The 12,940-nt window shown below is 39.4% G+C and overlaps 1 protein-coding gene across 6 annotated transcripts in view; it reads right to left on the bottom strand.

Moving 5' to 3' along the window:
- Window positions 1-12,940, bottom strand: part of asic1c (acid-sensing (proton-gated) ion channel 1c) — a 103,896-nt gene that overhangs the window by 5,224 nt on the left and 85,732 nt on the right. For 4 of the 6 annotated variants that reach the window (XM_084913460.1, XM_084913463.1, XM_084913457.1 and 1 more), the window contains exons 2-9: window positions 10,685-10,835; window positions 9,972-10,099; window positions 5,707-5,857; window positions 5,542-5,598; window positions 4,954-5,107; window positions 4,639-4,730; window positions 4,208-4,287; window positions 2,953-3,024 (exon numbers count right to left, since the gene is read on the bottom strand). In XM_084913460.1, coding sequence (XP_084769586.1) covers window positions 2,953-3,024; window positions 4,208-4,287; window positions 4,639-4,730; window positions 4,954-5,107; window positions 5,542-5,598; window positions 5,707-5,857; window positions 9,972-10,099; window positions 10,685-10,835 — 885 coding nt within the window. Of the gene's footprint in view, window positions 1-2,952; window positions 3,025-4,207; window positions 4,288-4,638; window positions 4,731-4,953; window positions 5,108-5,541; window positions 5,599-5,706; window positions 5,858-7,705; window positions 7,834-9,971; window positions 10,100-10,684; window positions 10,836-12,940 lie in introns of all 6 variants that reach the window. The other 2 variants (XM_084913461.1, XM_084913458.1) reach the window with 1 other exon arrangement.

Raw genomic sequence — 12,940 nt, 5'->3', positions numbered from 1 at the left:
GCAACTATCTCTGTGAAGGTCGACTCTTTGCAGTGTAGCTCAGGTTAACAGAAAGAAAATATATCCTTTATAATATTTGGATGCCCAATCTCTGACTGCATATTTTGAGGCCTGTAAAAAACATTGTTTTGCAGGTAGGGGACAGATATTTTAGTTATGGCTTCTCTCATATACAGACAGAGCACATAAGATTATGCAGCACAGTCCAAATCAGATAAAGGGTTCCACACATATTAAAGCTTAAACATGGAAAAAACGCAATTTCACCAAAATTCATTGTAATATTTCCAAGACATGAACCAAAATCAGCCTCACATCTGGAAAACTGTAGTTTCTACCAGTCTCCGAAACTGCTGTCACAGATCAGGCATCCAGATATTTTAGGGACTTCAAGCGCCCATCACTCAAGTTTACCTGAGCTACAGCCCTGAGATTCCATATTAAAAGTATCTGATATTTGCCTTAAAAATATCGAAGAACCTAGCTCAAGTAGCTTTATAGATAATGGAATTCTAAATATAAAGAAAAAATGATGATACTAAAAAATGTACACTATTTACAGTCTTATACCAAGCTCTATTTTCAGTGAAAGTTGAGTTTGAGAAAATGTGGATTTTAAAAAAAATATTTTTGGCTACCATACTGGAAGCAGAAATATATCAGGTCAGCTAAAGTAGAAAGGTTGAAACATTACATTTACTACTACTTTTGATTGTATATACTTTTCAGACAAGTTAATTTAACATACAGTTCTTCTAAAGACTTAAACAATTTACTATAAGGCCTGAAGAAGCTTCCTGGCTATCAAAGAGGTAAAACTTAAACCAGCCCTGAGGTGTGTACTACAAAGTGAGATCCATGGCTTAGGGAGCTACGTTGAGCTAAAAGTCAGAGTTTTCTATGTCAAGAAAGTAGCTTTTTTTTTTTTACCTGCCTGAATCACCGTGGTAACATGGATAACAGCAGATTCCGAGTTTTCTTGGTTTAAAATATTTAGGCTGGCTGAGGAGCGTGTTTTAAGTGAACCGTATCTGCTGGTAAAATATATTTCATATGTGCAACTTGTTTAGCTAACATCACAAATGAAAGTGTAAAGTTGCTGCAATGCAAACTGCGCATCCCTTTGTCACTTGAATTTCCACGTTGCTGAAAGAGAAATAACGTTTTACAGGTGATCCTAATCTGCTGCTAAATCTCGTTCACAATGCTGGAACTGCAGCTGCAACACACCAAGAATACCTGTTCAGTCAATAAAGTTAATTTCACTTTGGTCTATTGACAAACTAAAGCACTGAAGTCTCCTTTATTAGGTGATGGGACAGAAACCTTTAATGTTTAAACGTGTCTAGTTTAAAGCTTCAGAGCTCTAATGTGCTGCGGTCGCATTAGAAACAAACAGCCGCACTGTTTATTTCAGTGTTAAAATGTTTATTTTATTGCTTTGTGCGTTAAATCACCAGTTTAACGATTTTCTGCAGCATTAGTCTTTTGTCTTATTTGCGACAGTGTTGCATTTTACTGTTATATTTTTATGTTCTTTATAGATATTTACCACTATATTATCATCATCATCATCTATTAACATCTCTGACAGGAGTAGGCAGCACTCATAGGGATCATTTTGTGTGCACAAAGACTCGCTTGCCGTGTCAAACACCCCTTTTTATTTGAGGACACACAGAATGGTGCAGAATGCTCAGGTTAACAGAGAAAGCTGATAACCACTGGCGTTTTAAGTTCTGTCAAGCCAGCAAACACAAAGAAAGCTGGACTTTGTTGAATTTATACCTCTACCTTTTTTAAACTCTTTCAGAGTGGCATTACGCACAATATGATCAATAAAATCTATTTATAGCTTGACAGAAGGTATTTAGCACTTGTCAAATGCACTGATATTTTCACAGCGAGTGTTGGGAAGTAGTAAAGTACATGCAGTTAAACTACGTTATGCAATAATTTGTTGATTCAAGAATTTTGTTTAGATAAATATGAAAACCACCCACTATTTGCATGGGTGTGACTGTAGTGATTAAAATCTCTCTTTCTATATGTTATAAGCCTTGATTTAACAGTATGTCCTGAACAACAGCTCATTGCTAATCCTAAAACGATGTGTGTATGTTATTAATCATTTCCTAACTTGCATAACAGGAGGAGTGGAGATGCCTCTGGATGCAGCGTGCTAAACCACAGGGTTTGATGAAAATGCTGTTATTTAGGGCATGACTGAAACGCCTCGCAGTACTACAGTTTCCATTGCTTTGTTTTTACCATGTTAATGAAATGTCTTTAGAATTTTGGTGGTAAAACCCGGATAACAACAACAGCTCTGTAATAGTACAAAAGAGGGTGACGCTGAGAAGCTACTATATAGTGTGGAAATACTGAAAATTGGGTTGGTGTGTGGGATAAAATGAGATAACCTCTGACAATAAACAGAGTTTATGAGTCATGAATAAAATCCAATAGAAACCAGGTCAAACTCTTTACTTCTACTTCTCCATGCACTGAGATTTAAGCGCACTAAGTGGCAAAACACTTGGGGGAAAAGCTTAAAAAGAAAAGGGGCACAAAGTCAATTTGTTATTTTGGAATACTTATGTGCACCCCAGATTTTTTGTCATTACAGGGAATAATTTATGCTGCTTCTCATCATGTAAAGAAAGTACTGTATGCGTCTAATACTACTCTAATTATGCATTCCCACTGTGCAGTAAAAATATGTGCGTATGATTAATGATTGTGTTTTCTAGAAAAATATTTTGTTTCTGCAGGGCTAATTGAAACTAATGATGGCATAATGCCTTTGCTTTCTCTCTGGTGCTGTTCATTAAAAGCATTTCAAGTGTGAGCAGATATTTTGATGTTGCTGTGACCATTGTTCCTGAGCTTATTTTGTACATCACATTCACTTCACTCAATCAAGCGTATTCTTAGGGACTAAAAAATTACCAGGTTGTCGCTCTGACAGCGCTGTGGCCGTTTCTTGCGAATGAAGTAACCCAAAAGCTTATCTTTAAACACCTAAAAAACATCAGAAAAGCATTATTCACAGATTCACACATCCAATAGTTTGCTTTCTTGGGGAGTGAAGAGGATCAATACTGAGGCTGACAGCATCTATAAAGATGAAGCATCGTATCTTGCACAAAAAAACTGTGTAAAAGCTTGAAGTCTTATAAGATGTTTAGGTTAAGAATACTTTGGGGTATATTTTGAGTAGAATTATTTCCAATTTAACATTTTAACCCTTACATACTGTTTACATCACATATGTGTTCCTGATAAACAAACATTTTATGTCTTTTCCTAAAGAGACCAAAATACACCAAAATGAAAATATCTTTTATACTGTTTTACATTTGTGCTCCGGGTCAAATTTGACCAGAATCTCTGCAGTTTAAATACATTTATTACATTATCCATGTTTGTAGTATCGTAACCTTACATTTGCTTGCCTTGAAGCAATTGTCGTTGTGATCTGGTGCTATATAAATAAAACTGAACTGAATTAAATCGAATCTACTGAGTTGGATCCACCAGCATGGGTCAAATATAGGAAATGGTTGTTTTAGAAACCTGTGAAATTGTACATGACATTTCTTTGTGGGCACTGGTGACAGAGTTCAATGGGAATCTTGTCACTGTCATGAGAATTGTCTGTGTTTCTACAACATATACTGGGGAACCCAGAGAGACGGGTACTTGCTGGTCTCTGAGGGAATCCTGAAGGTCTATGAACAGTCATGGGGGAATTTCAAAGTAGTAAATAGTAAAACTGCACCAGGGTGACAATATATTGGAACAGCGGTCATACAGGGGTCAGAGTGTGCCCTAACACAGACATTAAATCTGTAAAAGAGTGGATGTGGTTAGCACTGCCACCTCACAACAAGAAGATTGAGGTCTTTCTATGTGGACTGTTGGATTTTAAATAGATCTGTAGTTTGTTATAAACACTATTATGAGACCATTCTTGACCCAGACCATACTGTGCAGGCAGCTAATATGAACAGCATGTAAAGGTTAAGTAGCAGACACTTTATGCTTTATGCTAAGCTCTCCAGACTCCACAAGAAAGCCATAAGTTCTCTACTACTGAATTAAAAAATGTAAAGGTTACTAAAAATGAATTTAATGTGATCTAAAAACAGAAGAATTCATTTAGTTATTGCTTAGAAATCTTTAACAAAGATCATGACTTTACCTCATATAGGTAGTCGAATATTTCTAGTATTGTAAGAACGCTGGCTCCAATAAATAGCCCCATCTGGCCTCCAATGTCACCTACAGAGGGAGAGATTAACAGATACGGGTAATTAAACAATGGTGCATGAAACCATTCCCCCTTGCTGTCACATTGAATTCTGTATCTCTTTGAGGAATCTGAGCGTAATTGTCAAAACTGTCCAACCAGCCCCAACTTCACAAACGCAGCTGCCCTTGCAAGAGCATCAGATTATGAAAATATGCTCAGCCTGTTTCACGAGTTCAAAGAGGGAACCTCAAAGCACCAGGGATGAACACAATATGCGAAATATGCGGCGGGGGGGATGCCCGCCGAGGGTGCTGATTCTGAGGTCAGATTTATTTATTTGTTTTTTTCTCACAGTAAATATGAAACTGCAAGAATCTTACCGAGAAGTCCAGCAATTTCATAGGCCTTCTTCTGCTCAATCTTCTCATAATTCAGAGCTTCAAAGAAGATGTCCAACACCAGAATATTTTCTCTGGAGAGAGGACACACACGAGCACATCCATCAGATTTCCCCCAGGGCCATTTTCCCAACAGAACGAATGATAACTCACATCTCCTGCGTAACTATCATTCATTATTGTTACATTGAAGGTGAACGATGGAGACTCAGACCATGCTATACCACAGTACATCCATCCATCAACAGGAAAAGGAAAAAGAGGCCTTTATCTAAATAACTAGCTAATAATACTTACCCAATATATTGCTCAGTTTTGTTGAATTTCTTAGCCAGATATTTAGCAGATGCCTTACTGGGGATCTTAACCATGGACAGCTCCTTGCCATAGCGAGTCATGTTGCAGGGGGTCTGACAGACACAGTAATCGTTGTCTTTCTCTACCAAAAAGTCTGTGGATGATCAAAGTCATTTCAAAATATTGCGATCACTATGAAGAATCAAACAAACCTGTATCCAGAGGCCCTGCTAAAAATATCCCACACAACGCACAACAGAGCTACATTCGCTGCCATCGTTCACTTTCCATGAAAGCAAATAATGACTGAAGCCATAAAACAGAGTAAGGGGGGAAAAAACTCAGCAGGATTTATTTGATATCAGCGAAGCACAGACACATCACAAATCTCCCTAATGGGATTTTTAAACAATGATTTTTACTTTATTGCTTTTGTTTCAGCACAATCTGGAATTAAAGTAATTTGAAGTTAAGGCTCACACAAGTAGTATCTACAGGATACAACAAGCTTGTGGCACCGCTGTTAATGCAAATGCCTCAAACTAATATGTTACACTTAATCCAATAAAAAAAAGTGTGTGCGCTCACCTAAAGCTGGATCAGCACAATCTTTGTACTGCTCAGGTGTGCAAACGGCTGTGTTTCCTGTTTGAACCAACATAAAAGTGAAAATGATTACTTATTTATAAATGCAACACGAGGGCACAGAGATTTATGGGTTTTTTTATTGGTCAAGTAACTCTCAGTTCATACCCGGCATGTGAACCATCCTGCAGTTACAGTTCTCCAGAAGGTACCGTGTTTCACAGTCGATGCGACATGCAGTGATGCTGTACGTGGAGAAGTAATCAGAGTCTATGGGAGTAGACTTGCAATCTCCCCAAGGTGGTGGGAGGTACTGAAGCTGAAAGAGTGAGCAGCACATGTTTTGCCCTCAGTGTATCAGCACACAGGATTACATCAAATACCATTATGCAAGCCCAGTGTAGCATAAGTTCAAAAAGGGAGACAACAAGCTGACAAAACCCAACACAAATGTCTTAAACATAAAAAAAAGAAAAGAAAATACAGAAGCACTTGAATGAAAATGTGCACTCAGACAATACTGGCATAAAACGTCCAGTCGGAACAACATCATCGCTCATGTGTAGCAGCAAGCAGACATCATGCATAACGTTACTGATGCAGGTCTAGGCCCCGGTAGAAAGCAGAGTACCATGGGGATAGAGACAAGCTTACGAGAAATCTGTAAAATATGTAGATACAGACAGGACACCACAATCAATGGACAAATTTTACAACCTTGAGAACGGAACTGAAAACAATCAACGGTTTACTGGAGGATTCATTGAATTTAAGAGACAACATACGGAGCTTTTTTTAAAGAAAAATTCTTATGGTAATAAGTAGTATATAACGGTAGCTTAACCTAAATGAATAATCCAGTCAATGAAAGCTTTCTAAAGAGGTTTTTACTGTTGATTAACAACCTATATTTTCTCATTGACGCCCATGAGAGTTTATTACACAACTACCCTGAATATCCCTATGAATTTAGCAATCAGGAGGAGATGTAGTGTACACTCAGTTTGCGGTCTCATTAGTGGTAGAACTCTCATTATAAGGTGAGAGCAGGTCATTACATTTATGAATAACTCCGAGAATTCTAAATGAATCCATAAGGGAAGAATATTTAACAAGTGAATTTTAAGGACCCAATTCACACTTAAGATTAGACCTCGCCATCCGTCTTGGAGCTGCAGCAGCGTGCCCCATTTTGTGTGAGATCTGCTTCGACGTTAAAGGGACTTCCTCTCTGGTGTACTGCACAGCGTGGCCTCTAACCACCAACAAGACTTCCAGCCCCCCTTTTAAGTGTCTTGTTTTCTGCCTGCTACTTATTTTCATGACAAAAATAAGCCAATTATTTATGAAGGGCAGCGATGCTTGGGTAGTTGCGCATTCAGCCGCTAACTGCAGTGGGGAGCAAGCCAACAATCTCTGCCAAAGGCTTCTTCTTGGGAAATTTCTCAGAGAAATTACACCTCCATTGTCACGTTAAGGTTCACTGTAATTCCCAATCATTTCCACCAGCTCTAACCAGGTGCTAACTCTGACAATGTAACTGTCATTTAGCCAATACAAAGTGACAGAGATAGAGTGCGATTCGCAAAAGAAGTGGATTTAAACTGGCAAACATGATTAAGCCTTTATTGAACTCCATTTCTAGCCCACAGACTCTCATAAGTGGAGATACACTGGAGATAAAACCCCAGTGCAATATAATCAAGACTATAAACTCATGCCAGAGTTCTCATGGGTAATAAAACCTAATGAAACACATTGCCTGGTCCCTGCAGATGAGATTAAGCAGAGGTCCAGTGAATCACCCCGATAACACATATAAGCAAAAACAAAATGCTTACAAAAGCAGATGTGGATGTGAAAGGGTAAAGCCAAACAACAGCTCTGATAAAGACACAGATTTGGATGAATGGCTCAAAGAAATAAAACACCTTTCCAGCTCTTTGCTGGTGAGGACAGAGAGCAGAGATGGCAACAAGGACAGACTGCAGATGCTGTTACATATCGTTGCTTCAGCCACACAGAGGAGGGGGTGGGGGGTGGTGGGGGCACACATGGGTCCATTCCTTGGAGAGGGCGGGACCAGGAGATGAAAGTGTGGAAGTTAATGAGTATGTACAATACAGTATTTTGTGGCATGCAGCAAGCCCAGTCAGTCATACGCTACCCTCTGCTCTTGGGTGGAAACGAATGTTTGGAAGCCTGGGGCAACCCCGAAGCCCAGCTCGTGGAGGAAAGGAGGCTCTGACTGAGTGTGAAGCTGTACCTTTATGCCGGCCTCATAGGACGTCTCATCTAGGGGTAAGGGGTGAGGGAACACAGCCCACATCATTATCGAAATATAAGAGGAGATAAAATAAGGCAAGGGGACAGAAAATGACCCCTCCTGTTGTCAGAGTCCCAAGCAGGACTGGTAGGTTGTCATTCAGCCATTCTCTTCTTACTTTCACTCAGTCTTGAGCTACAGATATCGATGTTTCTCTTTGCTCACAAGTCAAAGTCTCTTATTAAAAATTAAACTCCTCCGACAGAAGATTTACAAATGTAAAGCCTCGAAATCACGAGTGCTATTATTCTTATTGCACCGAGAGCAATGTCACTCGTTGGACACTGAGTGAAACGAATGCAGGCCAGAGTTTATAACGACAATCTAATTAAGTCATCACATCGTTTAAGCCATAAACACGTCTTTCAGCTGTCAGTGGTGTGGGCGCTCATGTCATGATTGTAAATGGCAAACCATGCACTTTTGCCTCCTGGAGGAAACTCTGTGATGGTGAGTAACAGAGCAGGTTTATTTTTTTTTTTGGAAATGGCTGAATGATGATACACTCTGAGCACCAACAACATTTGCAGAGAGAAGGAGAGAAAAATGAGAGAAAGATACATTTCTATGCAAGTTCCCAAAAGTTACATTTGTCATCTCTTGTGGTGTCCATGTGTCTGTTTCACGAGACCAACCGTGCCTCAACCATCCCATGTTATTCTGCTAGCACGCTGAAGCTTGTGAGGTGAACGAGCCAATTCAATTTAGGAGCAAAATCATTTAAATTAGGCTTAATTAACTGCTAAAGAAACGAAGTTAAATCGCTGCTCAGACGTCCGTTACATCATGACTTCACAAGAACTGATTATACGGTGGAAATTTTTAACGAGCCTGCGGCACAAATACACTTGATCTCAAAGGTAATCACTGCAAAAACCTAAAATCCTCTGTGGCACTGCCGCCATTTTCTTGGGACTTACACTGAGTGCTTCTCTGTTTGTCAGAGGATATTTCCTTATTCTGTCAGTGTTTCTGTTTGAAAATCAAAGACTTTTCTTTGTCTTTGTGAACTACGCTAGTGTGAACAAAAGCAACAGAGTCTGAATTTGTTCTCCTGGCAGATCACATAAGTGCCGTATTGTTTCATTAGATTTGGATGGAAAATCCATGTGAGCTCAGCGTTATGACCTTGCACACGGGCTTTTCAATCAATTCGGGCTTAGCTATAGTTATTACTTTTCATCCTTCAGTGACGCCAGTCTCGTGGACTCGGTCAACAAACCGGCCACGGGCCATTTTGCTTCTCTTTTTACCGTGTCATCAAATCATAGCACATATTAAAATATGTCTACAAAACATCCGCGGGTCATCTTTCTCATCCAATAACGCACGTTTTTTCCATATTACTGGTGTTGGGAGAAAAAATAATGTAATGAGAAGTGCACCAGGCTCCTTTATATGGTCCAAACTGACATAAACAACATTATGACAGTTTTAGTAGATTTCCTTTAAGATATAGTCAGCTTTTAGCTAAATGCCGATCCCAACAGTTAGTCATAAGAAAACATTAAGTCTCTCTTTAAAAACTGTAAAGTGTGGGTTTTTAAAAAGAGTTAATCAGCGATAATGTCCGATGATTAAAGACTGCTGAAGTTGGCTGTGTGGATTAGTCCTCAACGTTTTTTGCTGGCTTCTGTTTGACTCTAGTGTCACTAGAGATGATTTTCAGAGCTGCAAATAAAAAGCTGTTGTCCTTTTTTTTTCCTCCTGAGCTCCAACTAATGAAGACTCAATATAAAAAAGTAAACTAAACACCCTGAGCTGCTATATATTTTTTGCATGCTGTGCAGTCTGAAGCTTTTTTGGCTCTGATAAGCGCAGTATGCTCATATTCCTGCATGCAATCATTACTCGGCCCTGCTCTATCAGTACTTCTTGGCGGCTATAACTAAGTTTCATTTACTCTAACCCAACTCATCGGCTGTCTATGTAACACATTAGACGCGCATCTCAACACAAAGGTAATACTAAGATCTGGATCTGATTTTGCTCCGCGCTCTGTGACACAGAGGTGATGGACACTGGCTGGCAAGGGTTTTTGAGACGAACACAGGATGAAGCAGAGCAAAAGACGCTGGGGTCGGAGAGGAGGCCGAACGTTAGGTACCAGTTGCTGCTGACATGACACAAAAGTTTGAAAACCAGGTGCCACACCAAATCCCAGTTGGTCAATGAAAGGCGGCTCGTCCTGGCTGTGGATCTGAACCTTGATGCCTGCTTCGTAGGAGGTCTCATCTGTGGATACAGCACGCCAGAAAATACAACAACATGTACGGTCATCGACGGAAACCAGTGCTGTTTAGCGATCCAGCAGTCACATTAATCCAGGGTTTCTACCCCTCCGCTTTCATCATATTAATGGAAGCTAATATAAGAAATAAACTCTTGTGTCAGTGTGCCAGTTCAATATCAAACAGATTTAGAACCAGAATTAATTACATGCTATTTATTTTACGAATGTATGGTCCCATTATGTTGTGGCCCACCATAAATGAGAAACAATAAGTCAGTAAATGCAGTTTTATTAGGTCTGATGTCAGTTGTAGACCTGGAGAAACATATCAAGATGATAAGTGGTTAACCATGGTAGTGCATCACTTCTTTGTCTGCTTCAGTGTGGTGCAAAAAAATATATATAGGCAAAGATTTATAGGTAAAGTGAGAGATGTACAACATTCCTCTGTGGAGCATCCATTTGTCATGGAGATGACAAAATACTGTGGCAGTTGTCAGGACTTCAGGGATACACCAACAAGCTGATGAGATTTCCACATGGAAATCTGCACAAATCAGATGTTACTGTAAAAATGCTTCACTGACCTGTCTCGCCCCATACAGGCAAGTATTCATCCTGCTGAATATCCAACATGATCTCCAAGCCGTTCCCCGTGCCGCCCTTTAACGTGGTCAGCAAAGGGTTGCCATCTAATCCCGAGTTGAAAGTGTAGCATTTTCCATACCGTGTGTAAATCTGTAAGAAAAATAGGACACACACAGAGAAAATAAGCACAAATAAAAAGTTCAATCCTTTTCACAGTGCAGCAGCACGAGCTATATTACATGCCAGTCTCATATTGTGCAGGACAGGTAATCATTCCAAAGATTTTGTGATTATCAGAGAAGGCAGCGCAGGTTTTAAACAGGCACCTGGCTCTGATTTGAGGAAGTAATGAGTGCTCCTCAGCAGCAGCTGAGTGATTTAGACTGAATTTACTATTTTGCCATCACTTAATGAGAAACATATGAGGTGGAAGCTCTCTGGACACACAAGCAGACATTTTTGTATTTTGCTTTATAAACTTCTTAATAGACCAAACCTCTGCCAGGAAAGCTTAGCAGGATTTAATATTTGATGTGCAATCACTATAGTAGATTTTCTTCTATGTTTAAATAATTTAATTTCAGGTTCTGTGCCCCAGAGGGGATTTTTTCTTTTTCAATTTTATGGCTTTTACCTATAATTGAAAAATTTCTATGTCATCTACCAAGCAAGTAAATATAAATCAGTCTCAGAAGGATCAAAATGTAGAATTAAAATCATCGACTCTCCATAGATTTAAACAAACTATAAGCATTTCAAGATGTTCATCATCATGACGTGTGCAGCAATCTGCTGTTTGTGTTCACATCAACAGCTACACATTAAAATGCGATAAGTTATGGCTAAACAAGTACAGAAGCCAAAAGGGGACAAAAAGTCTCATAAATAAATGAAAATGAGTGTCGCTGAAACTTTGGCAGCTGCAAATGTTCTTACTCTCAAAAACATTGCCAATTCAGAAGTATTAATTTAAATTTATGTTATCTAAGTTTCACTCTGTAATGTATAGTTTGCAATCTGTGCTTGTAAAGTTTTGAATTACAATATTATTTTATGTAATGATGAATTGAAATCAATCTCAGGTAAAAGTGAAAGCTTACAGACCTTAAAGTCCTGTTTTAATGATCATAGCTGCCCTAATAGACTTCCTTTTCTCATCATCGTAACAAAAATGTGTGCTGCTAGCACAGATTTTTGATGTGCAGGAAGGACTGAAGTTTGGATTAATTTCTACTGTGGTAAGGTCATAGAAAGAGGGCTGCTGGTTAAAACTCAGCCAGCATGGCAAAGCTGATCTCGAGAGATCAGATTCAGCGTTCCACATCCAGACCCAGACAGACTCACATCCATCTCACACAGATAAGACAGAGCTTTGTTTCCCCCCTCCCTGCTGGCTATATAATAAGGGAGTGCCTATACACATCATACAATTTATGACTGTTTTAAAATATTCATATTTATATTTAGATCAAATGAGAGCATCAATCATCCATGCCACAGACCCAATATGAGTTGCTTAAGAGCAACAAACAGATAGCAAAATGTAAATCCTGCATATCTCAAGCCATCAATCTGGCCAAAAACAGAGAATTTGAAGATTTTAAAGCCTCTCCGTTGCTATGAAGCCACCATGGGTAGCTGACCTCTTGCAGCCTGTAAGACTTCACACTGTAAATGTCTCACATCAGCTGAAGCTGTCACAGTTACATGTTTGATTTTTATAACTTGGATCTAGCTGTTCAGACCCACCTCAGCAAAGGCAGGGAGCTAAATGTGACGCCTGTGACAGGTGAGGGTTTTATATCTGGATGTGTCTTGCCAGGTTTAAAATATTCTCAGTCCCTCTGCATGCAGGCTTACCACTGCAGAAACTTCCCCAGTCGCCCTTGCTAATACTTTCTAATGACGTTATAAGCTACCGGTTTGTGTGCGAATGTATTTACTCAAGATATCACCACGCGGAAGAGCGGGACTATGGTTTGCAAATGTCACCCACTTTCTCGCTTCAGTTATTCAGAGATGAATGGCTGTAATGGATCCACGTCTGGTGCATTTAAATGGGAAACTCAGCTGCATATTTTGACGCATATCCTCCTCGTGCCCAACAGATGTTTAATTAGAGACGCTGAAATTTTAATTTGAACTGATTTATGACGTCTGAATTATTAATGCGCTCAATTTTCGCCCAAATGTTGTCATGCTATAAAGCAAAAAAGACATTAGAGGGACTCGGGAAATAGCCAGTCAACATAGCC

The sequence above is a fragment of the Perissodus microlepis genome, chromosome 18 (genome assembly GCF_051167445.1).
Source record: "Perissodus microlepis isolate ML-2025 ecotype Zambia chromosome 18, ASM5116744v1, whole genome shotgun sequence".
Lineage (NCBI taxonomy): Eukaryota > Metazoa > Chordata > Actinopteri > Cichliformes > Cichlidae > Perissodus > Perissodus microlepis.
Note: the sequence above shows the minus strand (reverse complement) of the source record. Positions and strands in the feature narration are given on the sequence as shown.